Here is a 19,969-nt window from a genome sequence, read left to right on the forward strand (position 1 = left end):
TTTATATCCTATGTAACATAAGATGGCTGGTTTTTGATAGACCAATCCCTGGCCTCCACATATCTCCAAATGTCCTCTATTCCAAGAAGCCTATGTAGTAATGCTTTCCAGATGTTTCAGCAAAGCAGAGTAAAGTTCATCTATCACACCATTTGCAAACGTCAGCAAAATCATAGACTTTCAGATACTACAATAGAAACACATTCATGGATGTACAGGTCCTTTGGACAAGAGTTCAGAAATGAATGTGATATTTGAGACCTCTCTCTCACCAATTGATTGTACAATGTACACACATGATTTCAGTTTGTGAGTGTGTGATCTGGGGGTTATACATGCTTATTTTGACATTATAAAGAAAAACGTTCATAAACAATGGCAACTATGTTGATACTGCCATGTTCATCTAAGCCTTGCTGTAGGAAAACCACAACAGTGTTCGACATTTTCGGCTGTCGCAGATGCACCTCCCCTGACTTCTCTTGTCGACATCCGTCTACAGTCGGCTACGTTAGCCTTACAACTCATGCGCCCATTAACCATTTTTGGTTCCAGTGGAACCCTTTCACTAATACAATGTTATACATTCTTAGTAGAACCTGTTTCACCACCAAAGGGTTCTACCTGGAACCAGAAAGGGTTCTCCTATGGGGACAAACAATTTTTATATAAGATAAGAACATCAAGAAGTCCATGTAAGTGAATATTAACATAGATTTTTACAGGTATTCGATCAGATCTGAAATGTGAGACTTGACTGGATAGTGACACATATTTTCTCTTCCTCACTCTCCCTATCGTATTTTTAAGAGACGTCCTGGGCACCGTTGGCATGAAAACCCCGATTAACTACTCCCCTCTGGAACCCCTACTGCACCAAGACACAGTGGACCAACTGGAACAGGACTGCCTGAACACTGTCAGGGTAAAATCACACTGCTTTTAAAGTGCAATTCAACCTCATATTCATTATCTCCAGCACTATACTAGTGTCTACATGTGTGAAAATGTCGCATCTCTTTGATCTGTGGTTAAAAAGATAAGAAGAAAGGTACTAAAAAATGCTTCTCTGTTACATCACAGGGGTAGGATTAAAAGTAAGAAAAACTGTGATTTTCAAAACGTGTTTCTAGTCACTTTACCCTGCCTTCATGTACATATCTACCTCAAATACCTCATACCCCTGCACATTGATCTGGTACTGGTACTCCCTGTATATAGCTCCATTCTTGTGCATTTTATTCCTCTTGTGTTACTATTTTTCTTTTTATTATACATTTTAACTCTGCATTGTTGGGAAGGGCTCGTAAGCAAGCATTTCACGGTTAAGTCTACACCCGTTGTATTCGGCCCATGTGACAAATTCAATTTTATTTCATTTTATTTGGAGGACATTTTCTTGCACCCCAAGTCACCGCAAATCACATAGTGTTTGAAAATCATTGTTTTTAAAATGTTTTGACTTTTGATGATGTCATCGGGTAGAACTTTTTTACTTCATATATCTTTCTACAATACATAGACATGCGCCATTTTCACATATGTAGAGACTGGTACTGTGATGGAGATAATGAAAATTAGGTTGAAAAGTGGTGGAATTGCCCATTTAATACTGAACACTGTCAGGGGAAATAATTCCCATTTACCGAGGTAATGGTTCTGGCGCTAATCTAGTAGTAATGAAACTGCCCATACTTGTCTCTTGGGTAGGCAATGGACTTTATGGTTGTGTGTGTTCTGTTGTTTATTGCAGGAGAAGGTGTCCACAGAGCTCACTCAGGTTCTGGATGAGGAGGAGAGACGGTGGGCCCAAACGCTGCATATAGAAGAGTACCAGTCCAATCTGGCCCGCTCTGTCATCCAGGTCTGTCACATTATCACTCAGGTGACCTACAGTAGATATGTAGGTCACCATTGGACATTGTGGCAAACAACTCTAAGACATTTGTAAATCTCCCATTAATATAGGAGTGACCTATTTCGGATGGTTGGATTTTGAAGTTCCTGCTCTGATCAGTGTCTGTGTGTGGTTGTTACAGAGACTGAAGGTCGACCTGGACAGATCCACAGCTGTAAGCCAGTTTCTGGGGGCCAGGGTGGCCCGTTGCAATCTCAATGGACTGTCTGACTTCCTATACAGGTGAGGAGAAGATGTGCTTATAAAGACATGGACAATGAGTTCAATCAACAACCTCCATGTGAATCAATATATGGATTTAATTTCATAATGTTACTGTGTCCAGTTTCCAGAGAAAGGTGGAGATGTTCCATGAGACCCAGGCTGAGTTTGGGGACCGGGGTGATGGATACGTTTCCAGGACCATCGCTCTGGTCAACTGCTGCCCGCCTCTCAGGTAGATACCAAGACAGAGAAGTAATCTCCTGTGGCAACTGTGTTAACTGATGCTCCATTCAAATGCTCATCAGAAACATGTATATTCCAGTTGGTGAAGTGGTAAATGAGACAAGAGAGCGATCAAGGAGTTAGCGAGCTAATCCAGTTAGCTAGCTAACATTGCTCACAATTTAGTTAGTTTGCTATCTTGCTAAAGTTGACAAGTTACATTTTAATTATCACATGCGCCGAGTACAACAAGTGTAGACTTTACCATGAAATGCTTACTTACAAGCCCTTTCCCAACAATGTAGTTAAAAAGTAAGACAATTAGCAAATAGTAAAAAAAAAAAAAATTGTAACACAAGAAAATAACACAAGAAAATAACAATAACAAGGCTATATACATTTTACATTTTAGAACATATACAAGGAGTAACGGTACCGAGTCAGTGTACTGGGGTACGAGGTAGTTGGGGTGAATGATTGAGGTAATATGTACATATAGGTTTGGTTAGGTGATTGATTGAAGTACTATGCACATGTAGGTAGGGGTGAAAAGCAGAAAGTCTGGGTAGCCATTTGATTAACTGTAACTGTAATTTTTAGGGCCTTCCTCTGACACCGCATGGTATAGAGTTCCTGGATGACAGGGAGCTCGGCCCCAGTGATGTACTGGGCCATACGCACTACCCTCTGTAGCGCCTTGCTGTCGGGTGCTGATTAGTTGCCATACCAAGTGGTGAATCAGCCAGTCAAGATGCTCTCAATGGTGCAGCTGTAGAACTTTTCGAGGATCTGAGGGCCAATGCCAAATCTCTTCACCCTCCTGAGGGGGAAGAGGCATTGTCGTGCCCTTTTCACGACTGTGTTGGTGTGTTTGGACCATGATAGGTCATTAGTGATGTGGACACCGAGGAACTTGACGTGCTCTGCCCTCTGTTTCCTGTAGTCCACGATCAGCTCATTTGCCTTGCTGTCGTTGAGGGAGAGGTTGTTGTCCTGGCACCACACTGCCATGTCTCTTACTTCCTCCCTCTAGGCTGTCTCATCGTAGTCGGTGATCAGGCCCACCACCGTCGTGTTGTCAGCGAACTTAATGATGGTGTTGGAGTCGTGTGCGGCCACACAGTCGTGGGTGAACAGGGAGTACAGGTGGGGGCTAATGACAGGAGGACCCTGTGTTGAGGGTCAGTGTGGCAGATGTTTTTGCCTAACCTTGTCAGAAAGTCCAGTATCCAATTGCAGAGGGAGGTGTTTAATCCCAGGGTCCTTAGTTTAGTGATGAGCTTGGAGGGCACTATGTAGTCAATGAACAGCATTCTCACGTAGGTGTTATTTTTGTCCAGGTGGGAAAGGGCAGTGTGGAGTGCAATAGAGATTGCATCACCTGTGGATCTGTTGGGGCGGTATGCGAATTGGAGTGGGTCCAGGGTATCTGGGATGATGGTGTTGATGTGAGCCATGACCACACTTTCAAAGCATTTCATGGCTACAGATGTGAGTGTTATGCGGCGAGTCATTTAGACAGGTTAACTTGGAGTTCTTGGGCATGTGGACTATGGTGGTCTGCTTGAAACATATGGGTATTACAGACTGGGTCAGGGAGAGGTTGAAAGTGTCTGTGAAGACGCTTGCCAGCTGGTCAGCGCATGCTCTGAGTACGCATCCTGGTAATCCGTCTGTCCCTGCAGCCACATCAGATGAGGGTCAGAGCCGGTGTAGTAGGATTCGATCTTTGTCCTATATTGACACTTTGCCAGTTTGATGGTTTGTCGGAGGCTGTAGGGGGATTTCTTATAAGCATTCGGATTTGTGTCCTGCTCCTTGAAAGTGGGAGCTCTAGCCTTTAGCTCAGTGCAGATGTTGCCTGTAATCCATGGCTTTTGGTTAGGGTATGCACGTAACGTCACTGTGGGGACTATTGAAGCCGGTGACTGATGTGGTAAACTCCTCAATGCCATCGGATGAATCCCGGAACATATTCTAATCTGTGCTAGTGAAACAGTCCTGTAGCTTAGCGTCCGCTTCATCGGATCACTTCCATATTGAGCACATCACTGGTACTTCCTGTTTGAGTTTTTGCTTGTAAGCAGGAATGAAGAGGATGGCGTTATGGTCAGATTTGACAAATGCAGGGCGAGGGAGAGCTTTGCATGCGCCTCTGTGTGTTTTTTTGCCTGAGACATGCTGGTAGAAATGAGGTAAAACGGATTTCAGTTTCCCTGCAAGTCCCCAGCCATTAGGAGCACCGCATCTGGATGAGCATTTTCTTGTTTGCTTCTGGCCCTATACAGCTCGTTGGGTGAGGTCTTAGTGCCAGAATCGGTCTGTGGTGGTAAATAGACAGCTACGGAAAATATAGATGAAAGCTCTCTTGGTAAATAGTGTGGTATACAGCTTATCATGAGGTATTCTAACTCAGGCAAGCAGAACCTTGAGACTTCCTTAATATTATTGATCACGCACCAACTGTTGTTGACAAAGAGACAACATGGTCAAACGAGGTTATCCACATTATTAAGGTTGTAAATGGTTCAAATGTTTTTTCCATGTCAGAAATACGAGTTTCAGATCATTCTGACACTACCTGAACTCACCAACAGTGTTTTCATTCCACTTTTTGTGTAGATCCTTTGTACAGCGTTGCAGGCAGTGTGACCCACAGAGCAGTGAGGAGTCCACACAGAGAGCTAACTCCTCCCTGGACAGGATTGTTAACCAATCAGTGAGAGTTCTGACGGAAAGACTATTTGAGCACATCAGGGTGAGGCAATGTGCTTTTAAAATGTATCTTCCTTTGTTAGGGCGCAAAGAAATGTTTCCTTACAATTTATCGACATAAAACATAAATGTATCTAAACAGTCCTTCCCCAATACACAACTTGCCAATTCCACACTCATACATGACTGATCAAACACAAACACACATGCTCTAACGTTAACACAGATGTGCATTTTGCAATAGGAGCATAATGTGAGTCAACTTCATGTGAGTCAAAGCTGTGTATTTCTGTTCCAGCCGTTCTTTGACAAGCTGGTGAAGAGGAAGTGGCTAAACAACACTGAGGCCTTTGAGGCCATCGAAGCAAGCGTCAAACAACACTTTAAGAAGTTCAGAAGAATGGACTGCCCACCTTATCAGGTATCCACCAATGACCACATACCTAACACATGATAACATGTTGCGATAAATATTTGCCCTTTCTATCCCAATATGTTTAGTTTATCAACAGTTATGTTGCGATTGAGGGACTGAATGTCTGAGTGGTTGACTGTTTGATTGACAGATACTGGTGGAGGAGGTACACAGGCGGGTTCTGGTGGAGTATGTGCGTGCGATCATGCGAGGACGGGTCATCTGCACATCATCGAAGATGAGGAAGAGGATGGCGTTCCGACTGCAGGACGAGGCCAAGCAGCTCAAAGGGCTCTTTAAAGACCTGGTCAGTCATCCCTCTGATTTACGGTCGTAATGACCACAAACAACTATCTGAACACGATAAGATGATTTAGCTTAACACTCCCAACAACTGTTTTGTAAACCCAAATAACCCTTTATGGTCCTAGATAGTACATTTTATTCTAAGAATGTAGGACTACAAATCTTGATGGATGATTTTGGTGCATGATGTTGGTGTTAATGTCTATGGGTATGTCCACACAGAGCTTTTGTGTCAGAAAATTATGGATTGAGCCTATCTGTTGATGGCTGATGGACAACTGAGATGATTGACCTTTGTACTTATGCAACTTGTCCATGTCAATTGTTTTACACATTTTTATGATTACTTATCTTATATAATATTTCCACTCTCAGGAGTCAGGATCCTCTTGGCTGGACAGTGTTCTCGCTCACCTGGCTGATATCATTCTCCTGGAGGACACTCCATCCATCCAGATGGAGGTTGCTGTTCTTGTGAAAGAGTTTCCAGACATACGGTAAGGGTTTTCATAATTTTGGGGAATACAGTATAGCGCAATGTTTTGAAAGTCCAGAGTTGGAAAATAATGGTATACAGTGAACAAATTTGGCAAGTGTCATTAATTGGTTGCCATTTCCTATATACTCTATGCCACAGTTCCCAGAACCTACATGCCACGGTGCAGTTTCACAAAGTGCTGTTTTTGACGTGTGGATAAAGGTAGCCAAATTTAATTCCACGTATAGACTTTCTTTTGACACAATGGGTCAAAACAAGGGAAAAAAGCATGGGAACATACCATTATTATCCCTTTACACTCCTACCTGTATACTGGTTGAAAATGGCAAATTTGGGCACTGATAAATGGCTAAATTGGAACGCAGTGGCTGTAAAGTAACAAGCTATACATGACGTCAGAGCTCTGGCTCTGCGCTTAACAACGCTAATGGGTTTTGACTGACAGCCGTTCTGAACTTGATCACCTTGCGCAACAAGAAGTTGCCCGCATCCCTCCCACTAATTGGGCAACATTTGCAAATGTTTTGTTGTCTGAGTGAGGGAAATGCTGTAAATTAAGAGGACTCTATGTATTTTGAAAGATGAGATGTTGAGGATTATAATAAATACCGCTTTGATATCATACAAGCAAGCCAAACACCCGTGATTCCAAATGTGCACTTCATATTTCCATATCATAAAAGTAATGTCATATACAGCTTCAACGTTTATGATCATTATGTTTGATGTACAGTTACAGGATGACATGGCGTCATACCCTGGTTTGTTCCGAACAGAATGAGTATATATGTTTGTCTATTGTGAAGAAAAGTAGCACGGATCACGCACCAAAATTATGTTTCCCTGAATTGCATTGTGAAAGCCTAACACTGTAATATCGTATTTTATAACCTAGCTAGTCATGTTGGCAAAAGAACAAGCTTTCAAATGATGCCCACCTGGCCCAGATTGCAATTTATAATGGACCGTTCTTGGATTGCATAAACAACAACAACAGTAATTGTGTGATGGCGGGGATGCAGGGTTGTGTTCCAAACAAAACAACTACATTTGTGCTCGCTCTAGTTCCTCAACGGCACAGCTAGGAGAGCAAAAAAAAGCACCTTATAGTTGAAGACTCTACTTTGAGTCATAAAAGTGCATTGAAATGACTTAGGAACTTTGCACACTTCGGAGAGGTGTGTGGCCACTTAGAGACACCAGTTAGTCCTCTCACTCAAACCCTTGTAATTTGTTTTGTCTTATGTTGCACCTACCCCATATTTTCCAGGAATATTCTTATCATATTACTGAATGTATCCAGAGTATTGTCAGATTTCGTTATCAACAAATGCGACGAAAAGTACAGTAAATGTAAAATGCACATAAAATCAACAGTGTAATGTTTGGATTCAGTCTTGTGTAGGTGAACTGTTGCGTCCTCACCTTTTGTCCTAATAATTTTCCCAAACTCTCCAAACTGTTCCCTTTCAATTGCTACCATGCCTCATATTTCTTCTGTAAGAAACATTTCAATTTAGCCCTATCCATATAGGCCAATTCCCATGAGTGTAAAGGGTTTATTCTTGGAGAGGACAAAGGGGCTGTTTTGAGTGACAGAGGCTGGAGGGTCCCACAAGGTCCCAGGCCCCTTGTTGTTTGTGTGTTTCGTGGGGTCAGCTGATGGCTGGCTAGCTGGCAGCGTAACCAATGTGTGACGCATGACCCGTGGCCAGCCAGACGGGAAGCTGCTGCAGAGTACTTCCTGTTCCTGCCACCCTGCGGGACACAGTCTGGTGCCACGCTCTGGAATCAAAGGAGGGAGCAGGAGCAGGTCAAGACGACCTGGACACATGTTAACTCACTCAGGCACAAGGAGTCCCTGCAAGCAGCACTCTTTTGTTTTCTTACTCACCGCTTGTATTTTCAGAGATCAAAGTCTGCCGTCCACCACTGAGACTCCCCCATATGTCCAGTTGGGGTGAAATATAATTACTTTTTTATCAATAGATCAACTGAACATAATAAGTCATGATCCTTTGCTCTACAACATGATTGAATCATGAAGCTGCCTGAAACCACCGAAACACACCAACACCGGGCTCTGTCTTCCCTCCCTCTCTTTCCTCTCTCTCTCTCCCTCATCCTCCCGCAGGAAGAAGCACATCTCCACCCTGCTAAACGTGCGGGGGATGATACGTCAGGCGGAGCGCCAGGAGATCCTGAACGTGGTCCGAGACTTTGAGAGCAGAGACAGCTCTACCCTACTATGTAGGGATCACGCCCTCTTCTCGGACATCCCTGTCACCTCCGAGGTACACTGCATCAACCTGGGCCTCATTCGTGTCGCCATGACCCTCGCCAACTGGTTCTCCGAGGCCCGGCTTCGACGACACCGCAAGAGAAGCCCCAGGAACAGAACCACGCTCCCACCGGAACCCATGACAGAGGATATGGATGATGATTGACTTCAAGGAAATCATATGAGTTGATGCACATAGAGTGTTTGGTAGAACAGAGGCTCACCTGTAATTCTGTTTCCATGTGTGCATTTCTATGCCTAATTGATACTGATGGAGCTTTATGATCTAATTGTTTGGATTTCTGCTGTAAATAAGAGAGGTAGTGGTTTGTTGATGATGAAAATTTGACGAGTACTCAATCTTAAATTCTGTCATATTACTGTATGTGCTGTGACTACTACAATGGGGCAGAATCACAAACTACTGTGAAACTTACTACTACTGATAAGAAATGCAAAGTCTCCAAAGAAACATGAAAAATAAATGTTTTTAATTAATCTGTAAATGATATTCCCACTCATTTACAGACATTTGAATGGAATGCGATAAAAATAACTTGACCTCAGGTACCGCACATACAAGCCCATCTACTGTACTTCGAGCTCAGATATTTCTTCATGTTTAGAATCATTTTGTAAACTTTATTGGTTAACACTTTACATTAAGGTATAATTGTATACATTTATGAGTTGTTGATAAACTGTTTAAAGATAGCTTACATGACTGCACAATTTTAACCAATGTGTTAACTGTTTATAACTGTCTATAAACTAAAAACGAATGGTTTATAAACTACTTATAAACCTTTAGTAAATAATTTTATGTACACCTTAATGTAAAGTGTTACCAATTAAATAGATTCTCTGGTACTTTCGTCTACTTTTTAGCCAGTAGTTCTGAAAGTAGCACTCATGAGCCAAAAGTGGTCCCCAAAAATGGTGTACTAAGTCACATATGTGCAGATATGTGCACCACGTCATTGCTCTCTCTCTCTCTCTCTCTCTCTCTCTCGCTCTGTCTCTCTCTCACTCTCGCTCTGCATCTTGCTAGCTGTCACTCAAATGGAAAGGGGCTGGAGCTCATTGTCTAGAACTCAAATTGCTAGGGGAAATGGCGTAGCACAGCTTCCAGAAAAACAGTCACTTTCAAACTAGGGATGTCATCATAGCCGTGAGAAATACAGGTGCTGAGGGTGCTGCAGCACTAGGGTTTAATATTTTCCTGGTATTTTACAAATATTCCAGGCACTGCATCTCAGTGCTTGAGGCGTCACTACAGACCCCCTGGTTCGATTCCAGGCTGTATCACAACCGGCCGTGATTGGGAGTCCCATAGGGCGGCGCACAATTGGCCCAGCGTCGTCCGGGTTTGGCCGGTGTAGGCCGTCATTGTAAATAAGAATTTGTTCTTAACTGACTTGCCTAGTTAAATAAAGGTAAAATAAAATAAAATAGAGAATAAATCACTTTTCTCCCGGGTAACTCGCTATTTCCTGCCAAAACCGGAAGTGTTATTCAAAGGCATTATACAGCATATACATGCATCTGCAATTGAAAAAAATATATATCTTTACCAGAAAAAAATTATGTGACCCCAAAAGCCAGATGGAGATGTGTAAAATAGACACGCATTCGGTCTTTATATTACTGTTGCATATTCTATGCTGCAGCAAATGGAGGCTTACCTGCCTGTCACAAGAAATGTTTTTACCATGATGAGATGATAGGTCTACATGCATTGTGAACTGTGCTCCATACTGAGATGGGCTGTCTGTCACCACCCTGAGCGTTGGTGATTCATCACTCAGAGAGAAGGCCGTAGAGAAGCCAGATTTAGACATCACATATCATTTAACAGTTACATTCCATTTTACGTCATGCTGTTCATATAAATAATGTATTATAATTTACCGGTTTCTCGCAGTTATTTATCCCGGGAAAAGGGAGTGGTTTTGGGTGGTAAATCTCGGTAACCGGGTTGCCGCCATTCTGATAAGTCAGAATTTTAACAAATATGTAAAAATAATAAAACATTTGTTCACTGGACCTTTATTACTCCTGTCTGAGTGGACAAAAATAGTCCTCAACAGAGCGGAGAGAAAAACATTATCTCAGCAGCCCCACCACTAAACATCCTCCAGCGGCCATGGATGTCGTGGCTAATTGAGGTAAGACAGTAATTCTACTCATAGATTATGTATGTATGAACTACACATTGACACATCCAGCCCAAAGCAGGAGGTTTAAAAAATACTTAGTAGTTGCCAAAGTTCCGAAGTATGTCTTAAAGGTAAAGCGCTACCAAAACTATTCAAACTGTTATCTTCACATTCCACCAAATTATTGTGGAATTTACTGCTTTGTAGATTCCAATGCAATATATGATCTATGGATAGATATGTTGTTCAATAACTCTTTATTCTATGGGTCATTTAACCTAGTAGGTGTCTTGGATACTGCACAGCTTTTCTCTGGTCTTTACCTACAGTGTCTTCAGAAAGTATTCAAACCCTTCAACTTTTTCCACATTTTGTTGTGTTACAGCCTGAATTTAAAATGGATTAAATTGAGATTTTGTATCACTGGCCTACACACAATACACCATAATGTCAAAGTGGAATTATGTTTTTAGAATTTGTCACATATGAATAAAAAATGAAAAGCTGAAATGTCTTGAGTCAATAAGTATTCAACCCCTTTGTTATGGTAAGCCTAAATAAATTCAGGAGTAAAGATTTGCTTAATTCACATAATAAGTTGCATGGACTCACTCTGTGTGCAATAATGTTTAACATGATTTTTGAATGACTACATCATCTTTGTACCCCACACATACAATTATCTGTAAGGTCCCGCAGTCGAGCAGTGAATTTCAAACACAGATTCAACCACAAAAACCAGGGAGGCTTTCCAATGCCTCGCAAAGAAGAGCACCTATTGGTAGATTGGTAAAATAAGTTATTAATTACACTTTGGATGGTGTATCAATACACCCAGTCACTACAAAGCTACAGGGGTTCTTTCTAACTCAGTTGCCGGAGAGGAAGGAAACCACTCAGGGATTTCACCATGAGGCTGATTGTCACGATCGTCTGACGAATGAGTAGACCAAAGCGCAGCGCGTTGAGCGAACATGACTTTATTTAATTAAAGCCTGGAACAAAACAACAAATAAAGAACGATACGTGAAGTCCTCTGTAACACTGACAGAACATGGAACAAAAACCCACAAACACAAGGTGAACACAGACAGTTTAAATATGGCTCCCAATCAGAGATAACGAGCCGACAGCTGACACTCGTTACCTCCGATTGGGAGTCATTTGACCAAACAAGGAAAACACAACCAATGACAACCCAACCAAACAAAACACAAAGTCCCGGAGCCAGAGCGTGACAGTACCCCCCCCTAAAGGCGCGGACTGCGACCGCGCCTCAAAACCCCAAATAGGGGAGGGCTGGGTGGGTGTTGCTCCTCGGAGGCGGCTCCGGCTCCGGGCTTGACCACCACCCTACTTCAATCCCCCCGTAATGGCCCCGATCCGATCTGACCCAGCTGGCTGGATCAGGACTGACGACACGCACCCTAGGCTTGGTGCGTGGAGCCGGAACGGACCTCACCAGGCTGACGACTCGCATCCCTGGCTTGGTGCGAGTAGCAGGAATGGGCTGGACCAGGCTGACGACTCGCACCCTTGGCTTGGTGCGAGTAGCAGGAACAGGCTGGACCAGGCTGACGACTCGCACCCTTGGCTTGGTGCGAGTAGCAGGAACGGGCTGGACCAGGCCGACGACTCGCATCCCTGGTTTGGTGCGAGTAGCAGGAACGGGCTGGACCAGGCTGACGACTCGCACCCCTGGCTTGGTGCGAGTAGCAGGAACGGGTTGAACCAGGCTGGCGACTCGCACCCCTGGTTTGGTGCGAGTGGCAGGAACAGGCCGGGTCGGGCTGGCGACGCACCCCGTAGGCTTTGTGCGTGGAGCAGGGACAGGCCGGGCTGGGCTGGCGACGCACACCGTAGGCTTTGTGCGCGGAGCAGGAACAGGCCGGGCTGGGCTGGCGACGCACACCGTAGGCTTTGTGCGTGGAGCAGGAACAGGCCGGGCTGGGCTGGCGACGCACACCGTAGGCTTTGTGCGTGGAGCAGGAACAGGCCGGGCTGGGCTGGCGACGCACACCGTAGGCTTTGTGCGTGGAGCAGGAACAGGCCGGGCTGGGCTGGCGACGCACACCGTAGGCTTTGTGCGTGGAGCAGGAACAGGCCGGGCTGGGCTGGCGACGCACATCGTAGGCTTTGTGCGTGGAGCAGGAACAGGCCGGGCTGGGCTGGCGACGCACACCGTAGACTTGGTGCGTGGAGCAGGAACAGGCCGGGCAGGGCTGTCGACGCACACCGTAGACTTGGTGCGTGGAGCAGGAACAGGCCGGGCAGGGCTGTCGACGCACACCGTAGACTTGGTGCGTGGAGCAGGAACAGGCCGGGCAGGGCTGTCGACGCACACCGTAGACTTGATGCGTGGAGCAGGGACAGGCCGGGCTGGGCTGGCGACGCACACCGTAGGTTTGGTGCGTGGAGCAGGGACAGGCCGGACCGTACTGGGAACACACACCACTGGCTTTAAACGGGGATCAGGAACGGGCCGGACCGGACTGGCAATCCACCTCAGTCCCTCTCGCCGTGCCTCTACGACTTCCTTCCCTCCTCTCGCCAATGGCTCCCGTAACCCGGTGGCCTTCTCTCCTCTTCTCCTATTTCGCCCTGTGGCAGCCTCCTGCTGCCCAGTCGCCCATGCCGTGTGCCCCCCCCTAAAAAATTATTGGGGGTGCCTCTCGTCCGTCCGACGATGGCACTGCTGACGCCGCTGCTCCTCTCTCGCCAGGGCCTTGATCCTACCCCAAGGTCCCTTGCCCCCGAGCATGTCCTCCCAGGACCACACTTTGCCCACCTGGGCCATCGCCAGCCTCTCTATCTCCTTTCCCGGCGCTTCCTCCCATGTCCAGTCTGCCTCCGTCTGGACACGCTGCTTGGTCATTGTATGGTGGGTTTTTCTGTCACGATCGTCTGACGAATGAGTAGACCAAAGCGCAGCGCGTTGAGTGAACATGACTTTATTTAATTAAAGCCTGGAACAAAACAACAAATAAAGAACGATACGTGAAGTCCTCTGTAACACTGACAGAACATGGAACAAAAACCCACAAACACAAGGTGAACACAGACAGTTTAAATATGGCTCCCAATCAGAGATAACGAGCCGACAGCTGACACTCGTTACCTCCGATTGGGAGTCATTTGACCAAACAAGGAAAACACAACCAATGACAACCCAACCAAACAAAACACAACCAAAACGAACACACCCTGGCTCAAAATACAAAGTCCCGGAGCCAGAGCGTGACACTGATGGTGACTTTAAAACAGTTACAGAGTTCAACGGCTGTGATAGGAGAAAACTGAGGATGAATCAACAACATTGTAGTTACTGCACAATACTAACCTAAAGGACAGAGTGAAATGAAGGAAGCCTGTACAGAAAAAAAATATTCCAAAACATGCATCCTGTTTGCAATGAGGCACTAAAGTAAAACTCCAAAAAATGTGGCAAAGAAATAAACGTTATGTCCTGAATACAAAGCGTTATGTTTGGGGCAAATCCAACTCAACACATCACTGAGTACCACTCTTCATATTTTACATTTTACATTTTTGTCATTTAGCAGACGCTCTTATCCAGAGCGACTTACAGTGAGTGCATACATTATTTTTTAATTTTTTCATACTGGCCCCCCGTGGGAATCGAACCCACAACCCTGGCGTTGCAAACGCCATGCTCTACCAACTGAGCTACATCCCATTTTCAAGCATGATGGTGGCTGCATCATGTTATGGGTATGTTTGTCATCGGCAAGGACTAGGGAGTTTTTGTTTTTATAAAAAGAAACAGAATAGAGCTAAACACAGGCAAAATCCTAGAGGAAAACCTGGTTCAGTCTGCTTTCCTACAGACACCGGGAGACAGTTGCTTACCAAGACGACATTGAATGATCTTGAGCGGCCTATTTACAGTTTTGACTTAAATCAGCTTGAAAATATATGGCAAGACTTGAAAATGGCTGTCTAGCGATGTTCAACAACAAACTTGACAGAGCTTGAATAATTTTTTTAATAATAATGTGCAAATATTGTACAATCCAGGTGTGCAAAGCTCTAGGAGACTTACCCAGAAAGACACACGGCTGTAATCGCTGCCAAAGGTGATTCTAACATGTATAGCAAGCAAGCAAGTTTATTTATATAGCACAATTCATACATCGAAGCAATTCAATGTGCTTTACAAAGATGTTTATCAAAAATAATGTAAACATCATAATAATGAAAATACAATAAAAAAATAAAAATAAACAAAGTTTAAAAACATAGGAAGCTATAAGGCTAAACAGTGTGGTTAAGTTTAAGTGCTCAGTCGTAGGCACGTGAAAAGAGAAGTGTTTTTAACCTGGATTTAAAAATGGATACGTTTGGGGCACATTTAAGATCTTCTGGTAGTTTATTCCAGTTGTGTACAGCATAAGTGCTAAACGCAGCTTCTCCATGTTTAGTTTGGGCTCTGGGCTGTACTAGCTGACCTGTGTTCATGGATCTAAGAGCCCTGCTCGGTTTATATTATTCAAACATATCAGACATGTACTTGGGTCCTAAACCATTCAAAGATTTATAAACTAAAAGTACCACTTTGAAATCAATTCTGTAACTGACTGGAAGCCAATGTAAAGATTTAAGAACCGGAGTGATGTGCTCCGTTCTCTTGGTCCTGGTTAACGTTCTATCAGCTGCATTCTGAATGAGCTGCAGCTGTTTTACAGTTTTTTGGGAGTCCTGTTAAGAGGCCATTACAGTAGTCAACCCTACTAGAGATAAAAGCATGGATGAGCTTCTCTTGATCTTTTTGGGACACCAAGCCTTTGATTCTGGCTATATTTTATAGATGATAGAATGCTGTTTTGGTGACCGCTTTGATATGACTGTTAAATGTGAGGTCTGAGTCTATCAGAACACTAAGATTACACACTTGATCGCTGGTTTTAAGGACCCGAGAATCCAGCTCTTTACTAATACGTGTTCTTTTATTTTTGTTGCCAAACACAATAATCTCAGTTTTATCTTGGTTTAATTGTAGACAATTTTGGTTCATCCAGGTATTTATGTGCTCTATACAGTGACACAGAGAGTCTATTGAGCTGTTGTCATACGGTTCGAGAGCCATATATATTTGAGTATCATCAGCATAGCTGTGGTAGTTAATGTTGTTGTTCTGTAAAATTTGGCCCAGAGGTAGCATATAGAGATTGAACAGAATCGGTCCGAGAACTGATCCCTGTGGAACTCCGCATGTCATAGCCACCCTATCAGATTCATGATTACCAATGGTGACAAAGTAACTCTGGCCATCTAGATAAGATCTGAACCAATCAAGGACTGTCCCAGAGAGTCCTACCCACTTTTCCAGCCTATCTATAAGTGTTCCATGATCGACAGTGTCAAATGCTGCACTGAGATCTAATAGAACCAGAACTGTTACTTTATCAGAATCAGTATTCAGCCGTATATCATTTCAAACTTTAATCAGGGCCGTTTCAGTACTGTGGTGAGGTCGGAAACCTGACTGAAATTTGTCTAAGAGACCGCATGAGGTCACAAAATTGCTGAGTTGATTGAAGACAACCTTCTCAATGATCTTGGCTATAAAAGGGAGATTTGATACAGGTCTATAGTTGTTCATTATAGATGCATCCAGTGTTCTCTTTTTTAATAGGGGCTTAATGGCAGCTGTTTTTAGAGACGTTGGGAAAATGCCTGATTGCAGAGAGCTATTAACTATTTGTTGTAGATCCATTGTTATAGAGTTATAAATTGCTTTTAAAAAAGTCTGATGGCAGTGTGTCGAGACAGCAAGTGGAAGCTTTTAGATGTCGAACTGTTTCTTCTAGGGATTTTTGATCAATTGTATTAAAATGCAACATAATAACCAAATTATGTCTTGGTGGTCGTGGTGACGGTACAGAGTCCTTTTTAGACTGAGCAGTTTTGATGGTCCGTCTTATACTTATACTTTTTTCACTAAAGAAACATTCAAATTCATTACATTTCACAGTGGACATGAGTTCTGATGGTATCTGCTTTATTGGATTTGTAAGCTTGTCGACCATGACAAATAGAGTGCGGGTATTGTTGATATTCTTGTTGATCATTCCCGATAAATGTTGCTGTCTGGCCCTGCGTAACTCATTGTTGAAGCTACCAAGGCTTTGTTTATAGATGTCATAGTGAATTTGAAGTTTAGTTTTCCTCCACTTACGTTACGCTTTCCTACATTCTCTTTTCAGGGCGCTTACCATCATGGTGGTTCTCCATGGTGTTTTCTGTTTGCTCATAGTTTTCTTTACCTTTACCGGTGCAACACGATCCACGACATTCAATATTTTGGCATTAACATTATCCAGGAGTACATCAACTGACTCAGCACTTATTATTGGAGAGATAGCTATGGCTTCCATAAACTGAGCATTGGTACTCTCATTAATATACTTTTTCTTAACAGAAACAGAGTTTACTGGAACATTTGGGGTGATAAGTGATTCAAAAAAGACACAGAAATGATCAGACAGGGCCATGTCTTTAACCATGACAGAGGAAATATCGAGACCTTTAGAGATAACCAGATCTAAAATGTGGCCTTGAGTGTGTGTGCGCTCTTTCACATGTTGAGTGAGATCAAAAGTGTCAAGTAGTGCAAAAAGTTATTTGGCATTATTATCTGTACTATTATCTATGTGGATGTTAAAATCCATGTAATAATAAACAAGTTATAATCAACTGATATAACAGAGAGTAGTTCAGCAAAATCATCAATAAAATTCGCAGAATATTGTGGAGGTCTGTAAATGGTTAAAAACAAAATTTTGGGGGTACCCTTCAATGTAAAACAGAGGTATTCAAAATAAATAAAATTACCTAGTGTATTTTCTTTGCACTGGATTGTATCTTTGAATAGGGCAGCCACTCCTCCTCCTTTCCTATCATTTCGACACGTATTCATATAGCCACATTTTTCAGGTGCTGTCTCGTTAAGAATGGCAGCACTACAGTCTTCTGTTAGCCACGTTTCAGTGAGAAACATAAAATCTAGGTTGTAGGATATTATAATGTAATTTACCAAGAATGATTTGTTGGCGAGAGATCTGATATTAAGTAAAGCCAGATTAATAGATATAATAGGGGTTCCTGGACTAGTAGGTTGACGTGTTACAGTTAACAGATTATACAAGTTTACTTTATAGGGTGCATGCTCACGATTCCTTCTATTTCTAATCAACACAGGAATAGAGATTCTGGGTCCTAGCTTGTACTCAAAACAGTCGGCATTGCTATTTTCACAATAGCAGGGACCCGAAACACATCACCGAGTATATTCTGTGCTCTGTGGAAATAAAGAACAAGGTTATTGACGATGTGGCAGTTGTCTAAGCATTCGTTTTACATGGAGGGGAGGAATGGGACAAAGGGAAAGATGAGCTCTGCTCTCTTTGGTTAGAACTAGCTCCCTGATTGGTGAGTGTGGTGGAGTGGGGGACGGTATGTGTGGTAGAGAGGGAAAGGGGGAGTGTGATAGAGGGGGAGAGGATGGGTGTGATTGAGGTGGAGAGGGCGAGTGTGGTGGGGGGGGGGAGTTGTTGTGCCCCTGTTTGGGACAAGGACAACTTCTGAAAGCACTGGGTGATTTTAGTTAAAGGGACAAGAGAGGGGGGGTGGATACTCTGCCTATGAGTACTGTCCTTCATGCTGATCTTGTTTGTGAATGGCATTCCAAGAGCATGACGTATGTTGGCACCAAGCAGCCGGCATCCCATGATGTTTGGATGAACCCCATCAGGTCTAAAGCGGTCTTTACAGTTCCAAAAAATATTGAAATTGTCAATAAACCTTATCCCATGATTGAGGCATGCCGATGTCAGCCTTGTATTCAGCCCAAGGAGTCTGCTAAAAGATTCAATTCCTTTCCCCAAGGTTGGAATGGGCCCTGAGATGAAAACATGTTGTTGAAAGTTGTTTATTTTCTTCAGTAGCATAGAAAAATCATTTTTCAGGTTCTCAGAGCCAGTATTCCTTTGTAGAATGTCAAAAGACCCAGTGTGGATAATAATCTGCATGTTGCTTGGATGTGTAGAGAGAATAACTGGCAACATTTCTGTTAGCTCTCTGACCGATGTGTCAGCCATGGTTAGATTTTCAGTCTTTGCCATTCTGATATGCTTGGTTATGTCATCCCCAATCAATGTAGTATCTGGCATATCAAACGTGGAGTTAGCAAAGTTTCTTCTTTCCCTCAGGCTATTTCTTGGATTTTGATTAGCCCTAATGCTAGTGTTGTGATTAGCTTCCCTAGGTTCATTTACACACATTTCGTTCCGAGTCAGTGGTTTGTACCTGTTTTGCAGTGTAAGTTCAGGTGTATAGACTCAGTGGTGGGAATACTTATGTAAATTAGATATTTTTGTATTTCATTTTCAATACATTTGCTGAAGTTTCTAAAAACATGTTTTCACTTTGTCATTATCGGACAATGTGTGTAAATGGGTGAGAATTTTTTTATATTTAATCAATTTTGAATTCAGGCTGTAACACAACAAAACATGGAATAAGTCAAGGGGTATGAATACTTTCTGAAGGCACTGTATCTTTGTATTGTTATTTAATAAACACGTATGCATGGTAATATATATATATATACATACACTGTATATATACACCGTATATATACACTGAGTATACCAAACATTAGGAACACCTTCCTAATATTGAGTTGAGTTGCACCACGTCGGGGCATGGACTCTAAAACATGTCGAAAGCGTTCCACAGGGATGCTGGCCCATGTTGACTCCAATGATTCCCACAGTTGTGTCAAGTTGGCTGGATGTCCTTTGGGTGGTGGACCATTCTTGATACACATGGTAAAACTGTTGAGCATAAAAAACCCAGCAGCATTGCAGTTCTTAAATCAAACCGGTGCGCCTGGCACCTACTACCATACCACTTTCAAAGGCACTGAAATATTTTGTCTTGCCCATTCACCCTCTGAATGGCACACAGACACAATCTGTCTCAATTTACATTTACATTTTAGTCATTTAGCAGACGGTCTTATCCAGAGCGACTTACAGTTAGTGAGTGCATACATTATTTAAAAAAAAAAATCATACTGCCCCCCCGTGGGAATCGAACCCACAACCCTGGCGTTGCAAACACCATGCTCTACCAACTGAGCTACATCCCTTTTATTTGGGCTGCAATTGTCTCAAGGCTTAAAAATAATTATTTAACCTGTCTCCTCCCCTTCATCTACACTGAT

At 43.2% G+C, this 19,969-nt stretch overlaps 1 protein-coding gene across 1 annotated transcript in view; it reads left to right on the plus strand.

Annotated features, from left to right (window-relative positions):
- LOC123481303 (exocyst complex component 3-like) overlaps positions 1 to 9,451 on the plus strand; it is a 31,757-nt gene extending 22,306 nt beyond the window's left edge. Inside the window, exons 5-13 of the mRNA XM_045224556.1 lie at positions 811 to 925; positions 1,754 to 1,864; positions 2,040 to 2,140; positions 2,244 to 2,354; positions 4,967 to 5,102; positions 5,358 to 5,480; positions 5,626 to 5,781; positions 6,156 to 6,277; positions 8,414 to 9,451. Of these exons, the coding sequence (XP_045080491.1) occupies positions 811 to 925; positions 1,754 to 1,864; positions 2,040 to 2,140; positions 2,244 to 2,354; positions 4,967 to 5,102; positions 5,358 to 5,480; positions 5,626 to 5,781; positions 6,156 to 6,277; positions 8,414 to 8,726 (1,288 nt within the window). The 3' untranslated portion in view covers positions 8,727 to 9,451. The remainder of the gene's footprint in view (positions 1 to 810; positions 926 to 1,753; positions 1,865 to 2,039; positions 2,141 to 2,243; positions 2,355 to 4,966; positions 5,103 to 5,357; positions 5,481 to 5,625; positions 5,782 to 6,155; positions 6,278 to 8,413) is intronic.
- The last annotated feature ends 10,518 nt before the right edge of the window (positions 9,452 to 19,969 follow it).

Source organism: Coregonus clupeaformis, chromosome 13 (genome assembly GCF_020615455.1).
Source record: "Coregonus clupeaformis isolate EN_2021a chromosome 13, ASM2061545v1, whole genome shotgun sequence".
NCBI lineage: Eukaryota > Metazoa > Chordata > Actinopteri > Salmoniformes > Salmonidae > Coregonus > Coregonus clupeaformis.